This window comes from Passer domesticus, chromosome 6, assembly GCF_036417665.1.
Source record: "Passer domesticus isolate bPasDom1 chromosome 6, bPasDom1.hap1, whole genome shotgun sequence".
Taxonomy (NCBI): domain Eukaryota; kingdom Metazoa; phylum Chordata; class Aves; order Passeriformes; family Passeridae; genus Passer; species Passer domesticus.
In genome coordinates, this window is record NC_087479.1 from 7,655,708 (window position 1) to 7,676,759 (window position 21,052).

Consider the following 21,052-nt stretch of genomic DNA (forward strand, 5'->3'; position numbering starts at 1 on the left):
TTCTTGTGGGAAGGGGCGTATGGGGATATTGCTTAAGTTATTCTGGCTTCTGTGGACTCTGTCTCCTCTAATTGCCTGCAGACAGAAGAGGAAATTACTTCAAACTGAGAGTAGGTTCATATTAGGAAATATTAGTTAGCAGGAAAGACTTTTTTACTCAGAAAAGGGGTGGTGAGGCCCAGGGTGCCCAGAGCAGCTGTGGCTGCCCCTGGATCCCTGGAAGTGTCCCTGGACAGGGCTTGGAGCAGCCTGGGATGGTGGAAGTGTTCATTTCGAGGTCAGGAGCTTGGAACTGGATGATTTTAAGGTCCCTTCTCCTCAACCCTCCTTCATCCTGTGTATTTAACTCCTCATCGTCGCCCCACCGTGGGGGCTGGGTTGAGGTAACCTCTCTCTGCGTCGCTTTTCAGGCTGTACATCGGTCTTTGCCGCTTGGACAATGCGATTTGTGTGTCACTATAAATACACGGCCGTGCTTTCGCTGGGAGCCGCAGTCCCCGCAGCAGCGTCACTGCCCGGTTATAGTACAGCTACCCGCTGTGAAGCCCCACGGGCCGCATTCAACGCCCCCATCGCTCTGGGCCGATCCCAGCGGTGCTCCCTTTGCTCCTGCACGAGGCAAAGGGCGCAGTTTCCATTAAAAACCAGGATTTGTCCCGCGCCCTCCCCCGCTCCCGCCCGCCGCCTCAGCGCCCCTTCCCACAATGCCCTGCCCGGCAACAGCGTCCCACGTGACCCGCGGCCCCAACATGGCGGCTCCCAGCGGCCGCCGGCCGCAGCCCGCGGGGCCGGGCGGGGGCAGCGGCGCCGGGCCCGGGGCTCTGCGGGGCGCCGAGGAGGACGCCGAGGGTCTCTACGTGGCGGTGGAGCGGTGCCCGCTCTGCAACACCACGCGCCGCCGCCTCACCTGCGCTAAGTGCGTGCAGAGCGGCGACTTCGTCTTCTTCGACGGGCGCGACTCCGAGAGGTACGGGCGGCGCTGAGGGCAGCGGGGCGGCCTCTGGCTGCCCTGCCTCGGGGATGGGGATGGGGGCCGGGTTGTGCCCCTTCCCCGCTGTCCCGGCGCTCGGGGGGCTCAGGGTGTGGGTGGGGAACGCTGCGGGGCCCGGCCTGGGGCTGGGGGCGGACACAGCGGGACCCGCGGTACGAGCCTTGAAATAATAATCGTTTTAATAATAATAATAATAATAATTAAGGGGTCACCCCGAGTTTCACTCGGTCAGGTGCGGATGTGTCCGTGTCGATGTAGCCACAGGAGCTCCAGGCAGCTCAGGGCACAGAGACCCGAGCAGCAGTTATTTCAAACGGGTTACCTCTTTTCGTCAACACTCCTTGAAATAGCACTCTGAATCGTTAAGCAAAATTACAAAGGTGTATAAGAAAGAAAATAAATGTTTTTCTTGTGCGTATACCCATAAATGTGGACAAAAAAGTATCCCCTGGAGTTCAGGGGCTGCTCCTTGTGGAGCGCTGGCTCTCCCTGGAGCAGCGCTGTGCCCATAAACAAATTTCCTCACGGCGTGACTCAGATGGCTCCTCCACCTCTGCTGGCCATCCCAGATTCTTCAAAAGTCCCCAGGGCCATGTCTGGAAGGGCTCTGATTCTTGGCTGGCACCGTGGTCCCTCGTTAGCAGCTCCTGGGAGTGACTCCTGGGCTATTTTGGGAAGGTGGCGAGCAGCCACCGCTGTGTGGGGTGGCCGTGTCCTCGCTCCAAAGGCTCCTTGTGTCCCCAGGAACAAGGGGACAGTGGTGCCTTTCACCCACCAGCGTCCACGGGAGTGGGGAAATGCTGTGAGTCAGCTTGCAGAACTGAGACTTTAGTCTGTCACTGGATGGGTTTCCCTTTTACAATATAAAAAAGCTGTGTTGGAGAACCACAAACTAGATTTAGCCTGTCTAAAATAGGTGGAAAACGTGTAGTTGTGTGAGACCGCTTGGGGTTTTCTGCAGGTTCTATTAAAAGGTTGGATATGGAGCTTGGAATATAAACCAAGTTTGGGTTTTTTTGCCTGTCTTTTGCAGCCTTAAGTTTTTGGCTAAACATCAGGTTTAATTATAGAAATTCAATTGTAGCCTTTGTTAGAGTTGAAGCCCTGTTGCTTTGTATTAACCAAGGCTTAAGCAGTCTGTGCCCATCAGGAAAATGAAGTCATGAAGAAGCAGCTTTAGCCAAAGTACCAGAAGCAGCAATGTAAGAGAAAACCCTCTTTATCTTCTCACATGAGACAGGATCAGCTCTTCTGTCTGACAGTTGTCACTGCATCCTCCTGAGAAGCTTTCACTGCCCCATTTGTCTGTGGCTGGAAAAGCTCCTGTATATTTACCTTGTGTTTTTTAACTGCAAGGATTAAATCTCTTTTTTTTTTTTGTCTTTTTTTCCCCCTTCTCTGCCTGGACATCACAGTTCCATCCCTGGGGGTCACTGCTGTTTTATTAACCTGGGGCCTCCCTACACACTTTACTTCCCCAGGCTTTGTTTCTCCTGCTGCTCAGAACTTTTCCATTAATTTATTGCAGTAGTGCAATTCATTAAAAATGGCAAATTTATTTTAATGAATTAAAAGAGCAGCACTCCTGTGTGAATAACACAGTGTTAACAACCTAAATATCCTCAGTGGCTGCAGGAACACTGTGCAGGGACAAAAGCTTGTGTTTTGAGGATAATGGGATTTTGTTTATACCGTGCCTGAAACATTTTGTTTGTGTTCTCTAATTAATATTTGGAGTGACTGATTTAAGAGTGGGGAAGAGGTCAGTTTTCTTTGTTTGCTCTTTGTGGGTGTCTCTGAATTTCTTGCGATGTGAGCCCTGGGAGAGGGGGAGATGTTTGAAGTGGTGAGCAGCAGCACCAGGGCAGAGCCATGCAGGGACAGCTGCAGCTCAGGGGCTGCCTTTCAGCTGGTGTTTACAGCCATCGTTGTTTATTTATTTATTTTATGCCTTCTAGTAGTACCTGGGTTAATTTTAGATCAGCCACTGCTGGAGGAGTGTCATGACAAGGCCTTTGCTGAGTGGCTCAGTGTGAGACATTCAGAATGTGGAAGTGTTTGGGGGCACTTGGGCCTCCCATTTGTCTTTTTGAAATGTTACAGATGGGGGAGAAGGATCATTATCTTCCAGTTAAATAGAAAGAAACCAATCATTACTCCTTGTATCCAACCGTGGTTTATTTTTAGAACTTTCTTGTAAAATTTCCTTATGTGAAGACAAACAATTTTATGTTCTAATTATTTCAGATTTCATGGGACTATTTTGTGTGCTAACTTGTAGAAGAACTACAGCAAAATTGGAAGTTTTTCATCTGTCTGGGAAAAATCACACCCCGTATCTGTGGGGGGGAGAGACTGAGGAGCTGTTAAGATTAATTACTTAAGGAGAGCTACAATTAAGGATGAGTAGTCCAGAAGTCCTCCAGTAGAACAGTCACTGCCATCCTTCTTTTCATGACTAATGTGTTGTGTATTCAAAAGCCAAGCTGGCATCTTGATGTTGGTCTCAGCTCAGAGGTTCTTCTTCCTCCTGGGAGTGTCCTCCAGCCTGTTGTGTGCATAAATTCTCAGAGTGTGTTTCCCAGACTGCTGAACTGCTTTGCTTTGTGTATCTGCAGCTGGCAAAAGCCAAAGACAATGTAATTGTGACGTCTGAGTCTGGCTAATTTCTCCAAGCTATGGGTTCTGGTTAGGAATAGTGACTTTTTTCAGCAGGGGAGCTATAGTGAATACAGTGCCCTCAGCTCCTTCAGCATTAATCAACTCCTGTAGTTTAGGAAGCCCTCTCTCTGGTTGCTTCTCTCTAATCATGAACATGTGGAAATAAGCCAAGCAACCACAGAAAATCTCACCTTAATGTGATAAAACTTGAGGAAAGAGAAACATTTCATGGGTAATTCTAGATGTTCTCTCCTCTCAGTTTACATTTTATGGAAGTTCCTATAATAATTCATCCCAGGTTTTGTTTCTTTGCCAAATTGAAAGGCTAAAGATATATAAAGAAGAAGGAGTTGCAGGATGCAATTGAAATCAGAGCTATATAAAGCAGTGGAAATGTTTGCTTAGGAGAAACCTGCTGGAGGATTTGGTAGGAGCTGTTTGACATCACTGCCAAAGTGATGAGATGGAGTTTCTACAGGCTTCTGTCTTCCCTCCACAGCCAGAACTTCCTTTATTCCTGTGTTCTTTGACAGATCATTCAGCTTTTTGCTGATGTGATGGACAGCACTTGGGTGATTCTGTTCAGTCAGAGTCTGTGCCCATGAATCCAGCTGAGAAACCAAGAGCTGCCAGATCACCCCAGTGCTCTCCCTGGGTGGCTGCTGAGCTCTGTGTTTTGGACCAGGGCATTTTTGGTGGCAGCCAAAGGTCGGGGTGCAGTGGGTGTGCTCTGCTCTGTGGTAAACAGGAGGCTCATGCAGGGCCTTTTGTCATTTCCAGGGTGACTCCTGGGGTGAGGACACACAGGAAGAGGGGATGAGCTGGGCTGAGCAGCTGGGCTCCAGTTGCACCACATTCCTTCAGCTCACGTGTGGCCTCTGGCTTTTGTGCCAAGCACCTGCATTTGGTTTTGGTTTGTTTTGGAAGGAAAACAGATTCTTTTGCTTGACTACAAAAGCAGCAGCCAGTGGTTTTGTTGTTCTAATGCTAATGTCATCTTGGAGGGTGGTTACACAGGCTCTGAATCCAAAGGTAGTCACCAACCTTTCAGATTTCAGCACTTGAAGGAAAAAACTGAAGCATTTTGAAGTTTTACCTGAAGTCAAATCCTCAGAGTGACAGAGAGGGAAATCCAATATGTCATCCTGTCAAGGCTTAGTGTACTGTTCTTTCTAAATAAAGCATAAATGTCCATGAAATGAAGGTAAAATCATAAAATCACTTGGTTTGGGTTGGAAGGGACCTTAAGGACCATCTAGTTCCAACCCCTGCCATGGGCAGGGGCACCTTCATGCCCCAGCCTGCCTGGCCTTGAACACTTCCAGGGATGGGGCATCTGCAAGTATCATAGCTCTAGTGGGATGAAATCATCAATTCTATGTGTTGCAGAGAAAAATGGAATGAATTATGGAACAGTAAGGGGGGGCAGCATGTGGCTTTTCTGTATTCTCAAAGGGTGAAAACACAGGATGATGAGTCCCGTGAAAGTTCCTTTCTGATCATTTCCCATATCCTAGAGTCCAGTGAAGCAGAGCTGAAGCAGACATTTGGGTCATGGGCTATGTGAGATAGTACTGTTAATTTCTCCAGTGACTGAAGGTTTTTAAAGTACCCCATGTTTTTTGTAACACACAAAATACTGATCTTGCTAAGCTATAAATCTAGAAATAGCAGTAATTTGCTATTTATTTGATAGTTTGACACTCTGATGTTTCTCCAGCTTAGAGGCTGTGTTGCAATTCCAGTGAGACTCATGCTCTAGAGTTCTGCAAGAGTTTTACACATTCAGCCATTAACTTCCCCAGATCAAGACAGATAGCTGAGGTTTGGAGAATCCCCAAGCTTCAATTTTATTATCTTTTTCAGACGACTTACAGTGCTGTAATTGTGCAAAATATCAATAAAAGAATTTAATCTCTTCCAGGTTTTCAGAAAAGAAAGAAAGGCTGATGCATCTTAAAACCAAACAGAGAGAATTCCAAAAACAGTAAGTTGTACTTATTAAATTGATATAAAAGCTAAGAGATCTCATAAAAGGAAACAATCTCTTCTAATACACTGTTGCTGCAGACAGACGAAGTCCAGATAGTCATAAAACTTTCAATCATGTTTTTTCCTCTAGTGTTTTGAAGGCCATGGAAGGGAAAGAAATAACTGATCAGCTGGTGAGTTGCTCCAAGTGTCCCATGGTTTTTAAACTCTCTGAATTCCTAGATCTCATAGTTTAAAGTTACAGTTTACCTTGAGGGCATTGTGCTGCTTTCCCAAAGAGCCTGTTGTAAGCAAAACTGAAATGGGCTCTGCCAGCAGAGTGTTCCAAGCTGTCTGAGTTTTTCATTTCTCATTTGTTCAATAACTTATTTTACCAATTGACTTTATACTAAGCACTCATTTTGTTTGTGGCATTCTTCTGTGCACAAAACACTGTATGAAATATTTACTTGTTTGATCCATTCAAGAGCATCCTGCTACTTTTTGCACTAAAGCTGCTGGCTTTGCTGTTAATCATTAGTTCAGCGTGTTTGAAGTCGTTTGTGCCCTAGAGTTGCTGAATGTTCTTTTTCAGAGATGGAAAATAATGTCTTGCAAGATGAGAATTGAGCAGCTGAAACAGACCATTTGCAAAGAAAATGATGAAATGACAAGACGTGAGTAATGCCTGTGCTTTTGTGATGTGGAAAAATTCTCTGTTCCTTAGAGTGAAAAATCAATTGAGGTGAATTTGAGCATTAGTTGTTTTTTTTTTAAATGGTGAATTTCCAAACCATCGCTTTCTAAATCAACATGAAGGCAAATCACTGAGTGGATTTTGGCCTTTTTATGCTTGGGTTTTAATTAGCAAACAGCAGACATTATTCAGCTGGATGGAGATGATTTTGCAGCAGCTTTAAGAGCAAATGCTTAGCAGCCTGTGACTCTGGCTGTGTCCCTAGAGATGGCTTTATTCAGTGTAGTGTTTCTGATCACTTCCTCTTGATAAGGAGGAGCAAACAGCTCTGCAGCTGTCACAGATTTCCCGAAACTGCTGAATTTTAACCCACACCTGTCTGAAAATCCTAAAATCCTACTTGAGCAAGAGTCACTGAAATGAAGGTGTAGGCTCCATTCAGAAACTTCAGCTTTTGAAACCCGTTGGATTGTTTTACACTAAATTTGCAGGGTCATTTTTAGAAGAGAATATGCAGCTCTCCTTACAACCTACATGCAAGGGAAGTAGAGGAAGCATATTCAGAAGCATATTGATTGAATCTGGGATATTTTTATGGCTTGAAATTCAAGAGGAGCCATACAGAGAGTGGAAGCAGAGGCAGAACCTGAGAAGAATCATAAAGGATTAGCATGGGCTTGGGGTAAAAAACCAAAAAGGCTGAGATGCAAAATTATTTTCAATTAAAAAGGAGGATGGATAGTAACAATAATAAATGGATGATAAGAAAAGGTGAATGAGCAGACAAGTGTGTTAGTTAACAGAAAAGAGAGCAATAACAGTGCAGAGAAGTCTGAAGCATTCATTCAGTGCTGCCTTTGCTTCATCTTCCTGCAAAGAAAATGGGATCAGCTGCTTGGCCAGGTTAAATCTGACATCATGAGAGGACTGCAGGCTAAGGAAAGGAAACAGACAGCTACACATTAATTTGCTTTATGGAAGCCAAGGAGCAAGCTGAAGTGGTCTGTGGAGCACTTGGGAACACGTGAGGGAGCGAGGGTGTGTGAGCAGCTGAAAACAGTCCCTGCTTTCAAAGGGTGCAGGAAGGGAGAGCCTCAAAGTGATGGCACAGGCATCCTGCCACAGACCTGGGGGGCTCTGCTGGTAACTGACAGGTAAGGTGGTTAAAAATAGCCATCACTTGGTCATGATACTCATGTCAAATCCATGTTTTGTTATTTATGTCATGGTATTCATGTCAAATCAACCCCTCATCTGGGGACCAAGTGGTGCAGTGGAGGACGAAGCAGAAGCTGCACGTAACTTGGATTTGGGCACTGCCTGAAACTGTCTTGTGAGCAAACAGAATTTGCTCTGGGTGTAACCCCTGCAAGGTCATCACAAAGGGTTAGAAAAGCTGCATTCAGAGAGTGGTGGCACTGGTCAAGCTGAGGAGGTGAGACAGGTGGAGCTCAGCAGGAGCCAGTTCCTGGCCCAGTTCTCCTCAGTATTTCCCATAATAGCTCAGTAGAATAGAGGGTGGAATGGAGGAAGCCAGGCTGGATGGTGAAATGACTTCTCTGGAGACCAGGACCAAATTCAAAATCATGCAGATAAATAGACAGCATCATCTAAAAAGGACAAAATCAAGGTACACATTGTTGTAAAGAGAAACACAAACCCAGAATGGGGGATGGTGGTGAGATTTGTTAGGAAGGGATCTGGGGAATTGCAAATTAAATAAAATTTATCAATCTTGTGCTGCTCCAGAAAGGTTCAGGCCTCTTTCTGGGTTAAGTACTATAAGTGCTGTATTTAAGATGGAAGCAGTTATCCTGCTGTGCCAGGTGTTGCTGTTGCTTCAGTGGAAGCCTGGTGTCCAATTTAAACAATTCTAAAAAGATACAAATCATCTGAGGAAAGTCTGAGCATTGGAAATTAAATAGAACAGCTAAGAAAATTTGTGTTTGGTTTAGAGAGGAGGAAGTTGAAGAAAAACAAGCTTTTCAGTGGGTAGAAGATGATTGTTATGGAGATTAGATTATGACTTTTTGTCTTTTGCCTGTGAAGAAAGGAGAAGAGGAAATCAATGTGACTTTAAGGAATTAGTCACCTCTTCTCAAAATGCTCTGCTCTGGAGGTGGCAGAGTGTCAGGACCAACCAGGGAGTGGAGTTCTCCATTTTCCCACTCTTCTCTGGAATTTATTATCTGCAACTTTTGCAACTTCTCTTGATTCACAGTGGATTTGATTAGATGTAACCTAAAAACTGAGCTGACTGTTGCCCAACTAACCTATTGTTAGCTCAGTTGCTTTTGGAGAGAGACCAGAAATGAATTCTAGCTGTGAGTAGCCAACAGATCAGGATCCAACATGGTCACTTTTGGGCTGCATTAAAAAGTGTGAAAAGGTTGTTTCTCTGCTCTTGGATGTGGCATAGTTTAATTTTCTGAAATAAAAGACATTTCTAGAACGCTGGGTTTCTGCTTTTGGAGTTCACTCTCCTGGAAACCTCAATAAGTGGTGTGCTTAAAATAATGTTTTAAACTCTTTGTGTTTGCCTTCTTTCTGTGCAGAACAGTTCAAGGAGACAGGCTTGCAAATCTCTGGCAGAGCTCTCTGGGCAGAGATCAGTGTGCCTGGGCTTGCATTTATCAGGCAGTGCAGGTGTGTGGGACACAGTGGTGTTCCTGGGGACAGATTTTTAATCACCTCATAAACTGGGTCATAAAGCAGAGGTGCTGTGCAGAGGGCAGGACAGTTGTGGGACTGCTGAAGAGGAAATGTGAGTGCATTGTCTCCCCTGTTCCCAAATAATTGCTGTTGGACCTGCAGGGAAGGGAGTTCACTCTGAAAAAGTAGCCTTTCAAGTCAAAAATGAATGTGAAAATTGAACAGCTGGACCTTTTCCTCCTTGTCCTGTCTCCTGTTCTTTATGCAAAGGGAGAGTTTGGGAATATGACTGCAAGCGTTAATTGATTTTCTGTTGATGTTACAGGATTGCTTAAAGGAAAGGGAATTACAGCTGACACATAGGGATTCAGGCGTTGCTCAGAAAAAAGTGGATTTTTCTACTGCTTCTCTAACAAGGGTCACTTATTTATATTATATAAACCTGAGGATTATTAGTTCTTATCTTCATGGAGGAGCTTTTCTCACCTCCTTTAATTTGGGACTTTGCATCTCCCACATACCAGATCTTCCTTCCTACCAGACACACTATGGATTGCAGCAGATCAGATGGCTGGAAATAATTCCTGATCTTCAGAGAGAGCAGCCTCTGTCTGCAGGGGCAGGCACATTTCAAACTAGGGCACAGGGAGAGTTTAAATTTGGGGAGAGCACAAGAAATCTTTCCCTGTGCTTTTGAAAGACAGAGGTGGCTGACTCTCATTACTGCAGCTATTTATTTTATATCTGAATTAACAGATTATAGGATCATCAAGGTTGCAAAAGACCTCTAAGATCATCAGGCCCAGCCTTGGATGCTTCAAGATGCTCTTACAGGGTATTTTTCCAAGCCTCAGTGTGCCTCACACATGGAGTGAATCCAGGCAGTTGCAGCACTTCATCCCACGAGCACAATTCCCATTTGTGAGTGGAAAGGGAGCTAGCCAGTGTTCCCTGTGGGAACAAGGAGCCTGCACTGTTGGGATTCAACTGCTGTGAGAGCACATCCATGAGAGAATCCCAAAGAACCCACACTACCAGCAGCAGAGGTGCCAGGACTGCTGAATGAAGATGCTATCTGCACTTGATTTTGGCTGCAAGCAGGGCAGGGCTTTTTTGGCCAGCATGATAGAAACGTGTACAGTCAGGCTATTTCTGTCAGGATGATTACCTCAGGAGTTTAATTAAACTGGGAGATCTTGGCTTTTGTGCTCCAAATCCAGAAATAGCTGGGTAAAAGATAGGGAAAGAATAATCCCAGTTGCAGTCTCTTGGAGATCTCCAGAGGAGATTAAAAAGTTATACCACTGAGCAGCTGGAAGAAGTTAATAGTTTAGCAGGGTTTTCTGTTTTAAGCTGCCATAGATCTTGTTTTCCATAAATATTAATAAAGCTTTTCTCAAGCTTTTCCTACAAGCACTTCCCAGCTCCTTTTCCAAGGGCTAACATCTGCTGCTGTTCTCACAGACACAGAGGGGCTGCTGAGGATTAAAGAGGAGAACCAGAAGCATTATCGCAGGGCTCAGAGGCACCAGGAGAAGAAGGAGAAGATCCAGAAGCACAACAGGAAGCTGGGAGACCTGGTGGAGAAAAAAACCTTCGACCTGAAAACGCAGTACGAGCACCTGGCGAACCTCCGGCGCGCGCACATCCTGGAGCTGACCTCGGTCATCTTCCCCATGGAGGAGGTGAAGACAAGCATGAGGTATGGCAGGCTTCTCCTTTTGGGGTCGTTTTGCATGGCTTTAGGCACCCAGAATGGAGTTGTGTCAGTCTGTAGGTGGTCTGGCTCCCTTAGGGTCTGTGGGGAGGAGGAAGAGGAGTTGTGTTCTCACCCACAGAGAGAGGTCCAGGCTGGAAGAATCTGAATCTGGAGGTGCTTGCATCTCCCCGCTGAGGGATAACAGCTGTCCTCTGTTCAGCTTCCTTAAAATATGGATTCCCCATCCCTGGAAGTGTTCAGGGCCAGGCTGGACAGGGCATAGAGCAGCCTGGTCTAGTAGAAGGTGTCCCTACCCATGGCAGGGGTGGAATGAGATGAGGTGTCCCTTCCAACCCAAACCTTTCTAAGATTCTACAAAAACAGGTAATTAAAATCCCAGAGCAAATTAAAGTAATTTTGGGAATGAAGAGTTTTGCAGAAGTGGTCTATAAGGTCCTTTCCAACCCAAACCATTCCTGGATTCTACAAAAACAGCCAAATAAAAACCCCAGAACAAATGACAGTACTTTTGGGACTGAGGACTTTTACAGGAGCACTCCTACAAGCACTTTGCCCTGGGTGAAACCTGGCTCAGTGCCTGCCAAGTGTGTGTCTGATTCCATTCCCAACCACTTCTTTCCAACCCCTCTGGGCCCTGCAGGGACCCTGCAGACGTGTCCTCAGAGAGTGACAATGCCATGACCTCCAGCACTGTGAGCAAGCTGGCAGAGGCACGGAGAACCACGTACCTGTCCGGGAGGTGGGTGTGTGACGACCACAACGGGGACACCAGCATCAGCATCACGGGGCCCTGGATCATCCTCCCCAACAACGGGGACTACTCTGCCTACTACAACTGGGTGGAGGAGAAGAAGACCACACAGGGACCTGGTAAGGGGCAAGGCATGGTTTTAGGCAGCTGGGACATTTGGGTGCCAGCAGAAGGCACTGAGGAGTAGTAGACTGGTCCATTTGTTCTCAGCCTGAGCCAGAAATAAATGGCAGAATAGGGATTTTAGAAGATTCCGTGCCCAGTTGGAATTAGGTGGTCTTTAAGGTCCCTTCCAACCCAAACCATTCTGTGATTTTATGACTAGTCTTCTGAAATCTTCTTTTGCATGAAATGCTCACTGGGATGCACAGCACAGTGAAATAGAGAAAGTTAATTATTCACAGTTTTGACACAGTTCACATGTCATCATCTTAACAGGAATTCCAAGAATTACTATTTTCTTCCAACTTCTGACAGATTTCACTGGAAATGATTGCAGATTCAGGCTGTTCTCCATACTTAGAAATGACATATTCCAGAGTAGACTCCAGGAACATATTAACACACCCACTGAGACTTCATTTAAAACAAAGATTTCATGTTGTTTTTATTTCTTTCAGATATGGAACATAATAACCCTGCTCATACCATCAGTGCTGCATTGTGCTATGCAACTCAGCTCGTTAACACTTTGTCTCTCATACTTGATGTAAATCTTCCCAAGAAGCTCTGCAACAGGCAAGTAAAAACACAGCAGGGGAATCTGTGACCTTAGATCAGGTCAGTTTGAGGAGTAAAGTCATGGATTGGAACAGCTTTTGATAACACAGGTGGCTTGTGGATTTTTGTGCTGTTTGAGGGGAGGCCTAGCAGGATTTTAGAGCACAGTTAACAGTCCCTCCCTTTTTACCTCCTGAGAGGGAGACCAACCATCACAGTTGAAAATAACACCTCTCTAATTGACATATTCAGCATCCTCAAATGAGAGATGAAACATGGCAGTGCACGAATGGCACTTTTCATTTTACTGGACCCCACTGTGTGTCAAAAAATCCCAGCCCAATGCAGCAGCTCTGGAACAGCTCTGCTGCCTCCTGTGCTGTAGGACAAGTGGTTTAATATGGCCTGGCAACAGTGTCATTCCCAATGGGATGAAAAACCCATGGGCAGCACACCTAGAGCACTGCTAGAATTTTGGTGTCTGTGTGGAGCAGCTGGGATCTGCACAGAAGGAGCTGCAGACCTGCTCAGACTGCCAGGGGTTCCAGATGTGCTGCTGAGATTCTTTCAAGTGTTTTAAAGTAGTGGTTGTCAAAGTGAGGGCACAAAAGTTGTGTAGGGTGTCAGCTTTTCCCCACCCTGTGGCTGGGGGTTTGGAACCAGATGATCTGAAAGTCCCTTCCAACCCAAACCAATCTGTGATTCTCTGATTTTGTTTGGGTGTTCAGCCCTCACAGAAGGAAAAGGTTGGGAACAGGAAATGATGCAAGACTTTAAAGGAGATCTGAAACAGTTTGGCTCTGGTGGATCTGAGTTCCCTGCAGTTCACACCACCTGTCCTGTGCAAACTGGTAAGGCCAGGGCAAGCAGAGCTTGATGATAAAATGCTCACAGTCCTGCTAGGTTTAAAATTAATCTCCTCAGCACTCTAGAAGTGGCTGTAGACTTTGAACAAGTGCTCGCTGTGAGGATTTTTACTCCAGGATTTGTTAGGAAGCCAGGGCATGGAATGCTGATGCCTCCAGTAAGTGTATTTTCACAGAATTTTGTTTTCTGTGTGTTTTTGTGTGTGTGGTGTTTTAACAGTGAATTCTGTGGAGAGAATCTCAGCAGACACAGGTTCACACGGGCAGTGAAGAAGCTGAATGCTAATATCCTTCACCTCTGCTTCTCTCAGGTAGGGAGGAGGCACATTTGATATCTTTAAATAGCTTTTTAAATATTAGCTGTGCCTGCTGGTTTCCTTCAGCATCTGCTCATGTTTTGTTTTTTTTTTCCTTTCCCCATGTCAGCATGTAAATTTAGATCTGTTGCACCCCCTGCATACCCTCAGGAACCTCATGTACCTGGTCAGCCCAGACACCGAGAACTTGGGCAGGTAAGAACAGCAAAACATGAAATCTTCTGTGGCTGAATCCCTTTGGAATTGATGCCTTGTTACTTGTGAGGGAAATTCTCTTCTGCTGTGCCTATAGACCAGTCCTCAGCACAGAAATCAGGGTAGTTCTAGGAGAAGGAAAGACTGGACAGACAAAGGGGCTCCTGAGTAGGGAATTAAATTTCACAGACGTGTGTTTGCTGTGCTTCTGCCTGTGGCAGGCTCAGCTGGAGGCTCTGCAGCTGGTGATGGACTCATTTCCCCTACACCCAGGAGCAGGAACTCCTTCCCTGCAGGGAACAGCAGCACAAATGCCAGGCAGCTTTGCCATGCTCCAAGTGTGACCCTTGCCAACATGCAAATACCTGAGAGCATCCAGAAATACAAACCCTGACAAGAATCCCAGGCAAACCTTTCCCAGAATACTTCCAGTCAATGAACTGCCTAGACCAAAGCTGACCCTTTAAATAATACTCATTTATATGTAAATTAAGATTAAAGACAACTGTTCTCTTAGCTTAGAACGTGATGAAAAGAACATCAGTTCTGGCATGCATGCAGCAGGTTTAATAATTTATTTCTTTTTTTACAAGTTAAATATAAGAAAGCAAACAACACTGATTTCCCCATTGGAATAACCCAGACACAAGTCAGTTATGCCCAAGACAGTCTGCAAATATTTGTTTGATGTGCCTGGTGTTTTATTCCCCCCTTAAACACAGTGATGTTCTGAAATCTAGTTTTCTGCTTTGTTCTCTTGTACGGATCTGGTTTTATTCAAAAACCTTCAGTGCCACTAAGAGGAGCTGCCTGTTCCCACTTCCTTGTGTTCTCTGGATATATCCATACTGATTCAGCCCACAGACATGGGGAGCCACATTTTTGTAGAAGATTATGGACAAAAATCTGTGCTTGCTGCATGAAGTAGAGTGCTGGAAATAGCCAGAGGATGGAGAGCTGTGTCCTCAAAGGAAAGCAGCTGCTCTGAAGGGTGCAGGGGCTGCAGTGGGCACCTGTGCAGGTGTCACAGAGCTCCCCGTGCATCAGCTGGGTGCAGAGAGTAAAGAAAGGGTTACAGGAGAGCTGGATAAAATACCCAGCAGGCTGCTGGATGGCTTTACAGACCCCACTGGGAGCTGAGAGTCTGAGCTGGCTGAAACGAGGCACATGCACTTAGCAGAGACATCAATTACCCACAGGAATGAAGGTGGGGATTCTGTTTCCTTCTGTCATCCTCTCAAGGCTGGATGAGTTTCTGGGATGGATGCTGTCATCAGGCAGGAGTTGCTGGGCTCAGGACAGGGAGAAGGGTGGGACCCAGTGGCCTTTGTTAGAGAGGAGGTCACTTGAGATGATCTAATGGGCCCTTCTGGTCTCAACCCTGATGACTCCTTCTTGTGTTGCCTTGTTAAGCAAAAGGCTTTGCCAGGAGGCAGCGCTCCCATTGCTTTCCAGATTATGAGAGGGGAGTGTTTGCCTTTAATTTCTCAGCTGCTGCAGAGTTTGCAGCAACCAGCTCTCTTTGTTTTCCTTTAGATACCTAAGCCTGTGGTTGTCTGACAATCTCCTTTATATGCTGCTGTTTTCATATGCTTATAATTTTACCAAGCTTTAATTATCTGGATTAATATTTCCCATGACAAATCACTGCTTAAGGCTCCTTCTCCCAGTAAGGCTGGATAAACTCTTGCCTGTGTTAAATGGTTACTGTGTTTAATGGTGGGACTCAGTGATCTTGGGGGCCTTTTCCAACCTAAATTATTGCATGATTCCATCAAATTCCTGCTCGTGTTCAGGGGGCAGTTTTGTGGCTTGGAGCGAACTCTGTCAGGGACTCTCCTTGCTGTGGGGAATCTGCCTTTTTCCGTGGAACACAGGCAGCCCAAAGCAGAGGGATGGGGCAGGATGCAATCGCCTCTCCCACCAGGCAGTGGCAGCAGGGAACTCTGAGTCACAGTGCAGGTGGGACCCTGCAGGACCCGGGAGATGCAGCTCCTGGCCCTGCTCAGAGCTCTGCCCACCACTGGAGCATCTCCCTGCCCAGGAGAGGCTAAGGGAGCTGGGGCTGTCCAGCTGAGAGGGGCCTCAGCCCTGTCTGAGGGCTCAGAGACAGAGCAGCCTCTGCTCCAGGGGCCAGCCATGGCACCAGGGGAACGAGCAGGAACTGATGCCCACAAGTTCCACCTGAACATGAGGAAGAACTTCCCTGTGCAGTGACCGAGCCCTGGACAACAGAGAGGGTGTGGAGCCTCCCTCACTGGGGACATTCCAGAGCCATCTGGACCCAATCTTGTGCCCTGGGATGACCCTGCTGGAGCAGGGAGATTGGACCAGATGAGCCACTCTGTGACTCTGTGGTGAGGTTTGGAGTGTCTCCAGGGGAGACCTCTCTGGGCAGCCTATGCCAGTGTCTGGCCAACCTCAGAGTGAGAAAGAGCTTGAGGTGTTGCTCGGGGCAGAGTGGGAAGTCTCCACTGGTGAGACTCTGAAGTGTCTCTGCTTGTGCCAGACCTGGGAGTTGCCTGACAGAGCTGAGCTTGAGGCCTGGCCAGGGCTGGTGTTGGAAATTAAAGCTGCTCCACATCAAGCCAGGATTCCCACCAGTGGAGCCCTGAGTTATCACCAGCAGCTTTCTCTGCTGTGTTTCTCTGTCCCTGCCAGAGCAGAACTGCTCTCCCACCGTTCCTGCTCCGTGGTCTGGAACCCTGTCCCTTTCCCGGGCCAAGTGTTTGTGTCACATCCAAGGGGGTGGCACCAAGTTCCCTCTGCAGCTCCTGCGCCAGCTGACAGAGACAGGGCATTAATCTCTGCTGTGCCCTGGCAGAGCAGGGTGCTGTGGGGTGGGAGGACACTGATGGCACCGTGTCCTCACCCCCAGGTCCGGCCCCTTCGAAATCAGCGCCGACCTGGAGGACTCCATGGAGTTCGTGGAGCCCAGCGCGGCGGGCGAGACGGACGAGAGCGGCGACGAGCACGTGAGCGACGAGGAGACGGACCTGGGCACGGACTGGGAGAACCTGCCCAGCCCCAGGTTCTGTGACATCCCCTCGCAGCAGGTGGAGATGCTGCAGAGCCAGAGCAGCCAGGTGTCCCAGCCCATCGCCAGCAGCAGCGCGGGCGGGATGATCTCGTCCGCCGCCGCCTCGGTCACCTCGTGGCTCAAGGCCTACACCGGGCACCGCTAGCGGGCACAGGGGGCTGTGCCAGGAACCCCTCCCCGACTGGGCTGTAGTCAACCTTTACCTATTCAGTTAAGTAGTGCCTGGAACAAAGGAAAGGTCGGACTTCCGTTTTGTAAACCGGAGAAAACCTTTTTATTTCCCCAAGATGACCGTGACGGCCCCGTTTTGTAAATTAGCTCCGTGCTCCCGACGGATCCTGCGAGGGCACTCGGATCCTGCGAGGGCACTTCGTGTCTTGGTTCTGTCTGCATCGAGGATTGGCAAAGGACCCAGCAACCTCCAGCTCTACTTTCTGAAGGAGAAACAGGTTTTGGAGTGTTTGGATCGGGATGAGCGCAGGGAAGGCTGCTCAGGGTGCGGTCTGGACAGTGGTGCAAATGCAGTTCCCACTTTCTTAACTCCTTATAGGGTTTTCCTTTGTGTGTGTGTTTTAAATCTGTCTTGCATAATGCAAAAATGCATATTTCTAAATTTTTTTCATTCAGGACATGAAAATTATGCATTTTTAACATGTTTTCTAATCTCTGTTGCCATATTTTTAATACAAACGATCAGCATGGACAGGGAATTCACACAGCAAATTGCTCTTGGTTTAGATTTGGTTGTGAATCTTTACCCAGTTTTGCCATAGAAAACTGGCTTGTTTCATGCTGTTTCCACTAGTAGGTGTAGAAGTTTTGTGTTGTGCTGAGGCACACAGGCTCTGTACTCTTAATACCATACACCAAAGAAACACTGGACATTCTCTTGCTAGACCCACATTGGATGCTGATACAGAATTGCATTGTTGCAATAATATCCATCGGTTACCACACCATGTTGCCACTTTTTAGCTTTAGAAAAACCCCATTTCAAGCCAGTTTGGTGAAGTCACACGCTCTCCACACTACATGTGTTTTTAACCCTATTTTATTGTGTTTTCATGGTGGGGTTTGTTGTTTAGTGACTGCCAAGAAGTTGGTTTGGTTCCCCTGGCACAGCTGGCTCGTGGAACCCCAGGAGGTGGGTGCTGAATGGTGACTCGGTGAGCAAGGGCTCCTCCTCTTCCTCTGCCTTGCAGGATGGGACACCCACGGATGGTTTGCTCAGCCGAGCTTCCAACGTTTACATTTAGAGCTGGGACAGTTCCTCCAGAGGGCCAGCCAAGGAAGAGCCTCTGCCCTCCCTCCACGAGGGAGGATTTCTGCCACTGCCCCGCAGCTCCTGGGGACGCAGCTCCTAACGAGGACGTGGTGACAGAGGCCACATCCCAGCTCCAGGGCTGGCTTTCCCAGCCACCTCACAGGGTGTTTGTGGTGGATTTCTCTCTCCCTCTCCAGTGCTGCCCCTGTCCCCACCCAGGAGGGGTGGGAAGCCAGGGGTGGCAGTGACACCCATGTGCCACCCACCCCTCCACGGCAGCTGCTTCTGTTTAGCCCTGAGCTGGGCATCTGTTGTCAGTAGTTTCTTCTATTTTTTCTTTTTGTCTTATATTTTTTTTTAAACCAAAGACCCTTAACTCCGCGCGAGCACCGCGCACGTTGTCAGACAACGCCAGCCTCGCTCCTCTGCTCCAAGAGTTGGGTTTGTTTGAGGAGAGCAGCCCAGGCCCCTGGGCTGCTGCAGCTGATGGGGCCAGTGCCCCCAGCCCCGCTGCCAGGCTGAGCTCTGGGCTCTGTTGGCTCACAGCACTTTATCACTCACAGCTCTGAGCAACCAGCACACGCCAGTATTGGAAACTGGGCTCTCAGCCCAGCCCCTTCTGCTTCCCTGTGGATTTTGCACTGGACCTCACCATCTAAATACCTTTTTTTGTTGTTTTTTAATAGGCATTTCAGTCCCTTTTTCATTGCTGCCTTTGTGCTTTGAGCCCCAGAAGGTCAGGCCATGACTCAGCTTCGTGCACTGTCACTGAACTTTGGGAAAGAAAATCCAACACAATAACTTTTCTAAGCCATATTCTTCCTATCCATGTTTTCCAAAATAATTTATTTGCAACCGTGTCATACTCTGAGAGTGCACAAGGGCACCGTGAGGGTGTTCAAATGTGTTGGGGTGGGGCTTTTCATGGAACCTTTTTTTGTAACAGAACACAAGGTTGTGGTGGTTTTTTTAAATGTGTTTTGCACATGTGTAGCTGAGGAAGAATTGTGTGTGTCCAAACCTTGAGTGCAATCACCAGGATTCGTTTCCCAGGTTATTTGGGGGGGTGAGGGAGGGAGGGCAGGAATATCCATAATGATAAATATTTGAAGGCAGCCAGCTGAGAGTTTACAAAACTTTTTGTGTAGCATGAACACGGGAATTTCAGTTCAGGCTGGGACTTCTGCTGGTGGCCAGTGACCTGGGGTGGCCAATCTGGGCTGCCAAGGAAGAGCCTGATTTCAGGGGCCCAGCCCTGTGCCGAAAATCAGGTGCCTGTGCAGGGTCTCAAGTGGGACACCCAGGGTGGCTTTTTCACCTGGGGAAACTCACAGCCCCCCCTCACAACTTCTGGACTTAAGATGTAACTAAACACAAATGGTTTGGGGTTTTTTTTTTTCTTTTTTTTTTTTTTCTTTTTTTTTTTGTTTGTTTTTTCTTCTAAATTTTATTGTATTATTGCAATAAATCTTTAACAGTAATTTTTTTAAAGTTGTATATTTATGACTGTTACTTCTGTGTGGTTTGTTTTTCACCGTGCTGGGCAAAGTACACAAGAATTTCCAGCCTTCAAAGCATCACAGGGACCAGACCTGTTACAGTGCAGTCACACAGTGGTGGAATAAGCAATACCCATTCTAAAAAAATACTCTTACATAAAATAACTGCATCTCCATGGGAGCAGGGGGTGGAGTCCTGCACAACACACACACACACACACACACACACACATCCCTCTATGTACATGTAAACCTCTAAATAAACCTCGGGTGAGCTTGGCTCGGGGCTGCTCCTGTGCTGGGGGAAGTTTCTGCAGGGGGTGGATTCCTTCTGCATACAAGCTCGTTTCAGGATGCAGGAAGGTGTCTTTTGAAGGATGGAGTCACTAAAGTGAAGCAGTGTCAGAGTGACAGGGATGGGAGAGGGCCCTGGTGGTTCACAGGCTGCTGTGAACAGGCAGTGGAGGAGAAACAACCCCTCCCACTCCATTTTTTGTGACATGTGGGATGGGGAGGACTGATGGCGCTGTGATTCCTGGCTGCTGGACACTCAGGAGTGGCAGCAGCACCAGCTGGGGCTCCTGCACAGGGAGCTGGGCAGTCCCAGCACAGTCAGGTCATGGCCAGGGCAAAGCCAAGTCTGGGCCTGAGCTCAGCTCCTGCAGACAATGCTCAGGCCACTTCTGCTTCAGCAGGACAGCAGCAGCTTCTGTCCTCTGCCCACTGTGGTTTGTGGCAGGAGAGCAGCTGATAATGGCCTCACCTGTCCCTACACCAGCTCTGCCTGGACCAGCCAAAGGCAGGTGGGAAGGGGAAACAGCCCCAGGTGAGGCTTCAGCACCATTTCCAAGAAGTGGGAGTTGAGCCTCAGGTTGGATCTGCCAGCACAGTTTTGTGCAGCTGTGAAATCCTAGAATGGTTTGGCTTGGAAGAGACATTAAAGATCACCTCATTCCACCCCCTCCCATGGCAGGGACACCTTCCACTATCCCAGGTTGCTCCAAGCCCTGTTCAACCTGGCCTTGGACACTTCCATGGATCCAGGGGCAGCCACAGCTTCTCTGGGCACCCTGTGCCATGGCCTGCCCACCCTCAAAATTCTTCCCAGTATCCCATCTGTCCCTGCCCTCTGGCAGTGGGAGCCATTCCCTGTGTCCTGTCCCTCCATCCCTTGTCCCCAGTCCCTCTCCAGCTCTCCTGGAGCCCCTTCAGGCCCTGCCAGGGGCTCTGAGCTCTCCCTGGAGCCTTCTCCTCTCCAGGTGAGCACCCCCAGCTCTCCCAGCCTGGCTCCAGAGCAGAGGGGCTCCAGCCCTGGGAGCTTTTCCATGGCCTTCCCAACAGCTCCAGGGACTGCCACGGGGCAGACACTGCAGGACCTGGGTCCAACACAAGGAACTGAGCTCTGCTGCAGCATCCCAGGATTTCTCCACAGGGAACAGGGCCCAGCAAAGGGAAAAGCTGCTGCAGAAACAGCCAGGATGGAGCAAGAGCCCAACCACAAGGCTCAGCCACAGGCAGCTCTCGCAGTGCTGCCCATGCCAGGAGAGCCCAGAGCTTGATGAAAACTGGAAGCTTATGGACAATGGAAATGTTATTACAACTTCTTTGCAGGCCTATCTGGAAATTCAGTCCAGACACTCCAAATGCTCCCAGGCAGGGAAGTCAAGCACATGGTGCACTCCTTCATCCTCAGTTCTAAACACTGAAC

General features: G+C 47.9%; 1 protein-coding gene across 1 annotated transcript; it reads left to right on the forward strand.

Annotated features, from left to right (window-relative positions):
- Window positions 1-714: 714 nt before the first annotated feature.
- On the forward strand, window positions 715-17,922 carry ATG14 (autophagy related 14). The gene is made up of 10 exons (XM_064423075.1): window positions 715-967; window positions 5,577-5,639; window positions 5,775-5,817; window positions 6,219-6,300; window positions 10,437-10,674; window positions 11,333-11,562; window positions 12,064-12,181; window positions 13,250-13,340; window positions 13,456-13,541; window positions 16,420-17,922. Exons 1-10 carry the CDS (start codon window positions 750-752, stop codon window positions 16,724-16,726), a joined length of 1,476 nt encoding a protein of 491 aa, XP_064279145.1. The 5' UTR covers window positions 715-749; the 3' UTR covers window positions 16,727-17,922.
- The last annotated feature ends 3,130 nt before the right edge of the window (window positions 17,923-21,052 follow it).

Bases quoted from the DNA above. Each gene is read 5' to 3' on its own strand.
- ATG14 (XM_064423075.1), top strand. From the start codon at position 750: ATGGCGGCTCCCAGCGGCCGCCGGCCGCAGCCCGCGGGGCCGGGCGGG. The intron at 6,301-10,436 runs GTGAGTAATGCC...CTGTTCTCACAG, and splicing joins AAATGATGAAATGACAAGAC to ACACAGAGGGGCTGCTGAGG. The intron at 12,182-13,249 runs GCAAGTAAAAAC...GTGTTTTAACAG, and splicing joins CCCAAGAAGCTCTGCAACAG to TGAATTCTGTGGAGAGAATC.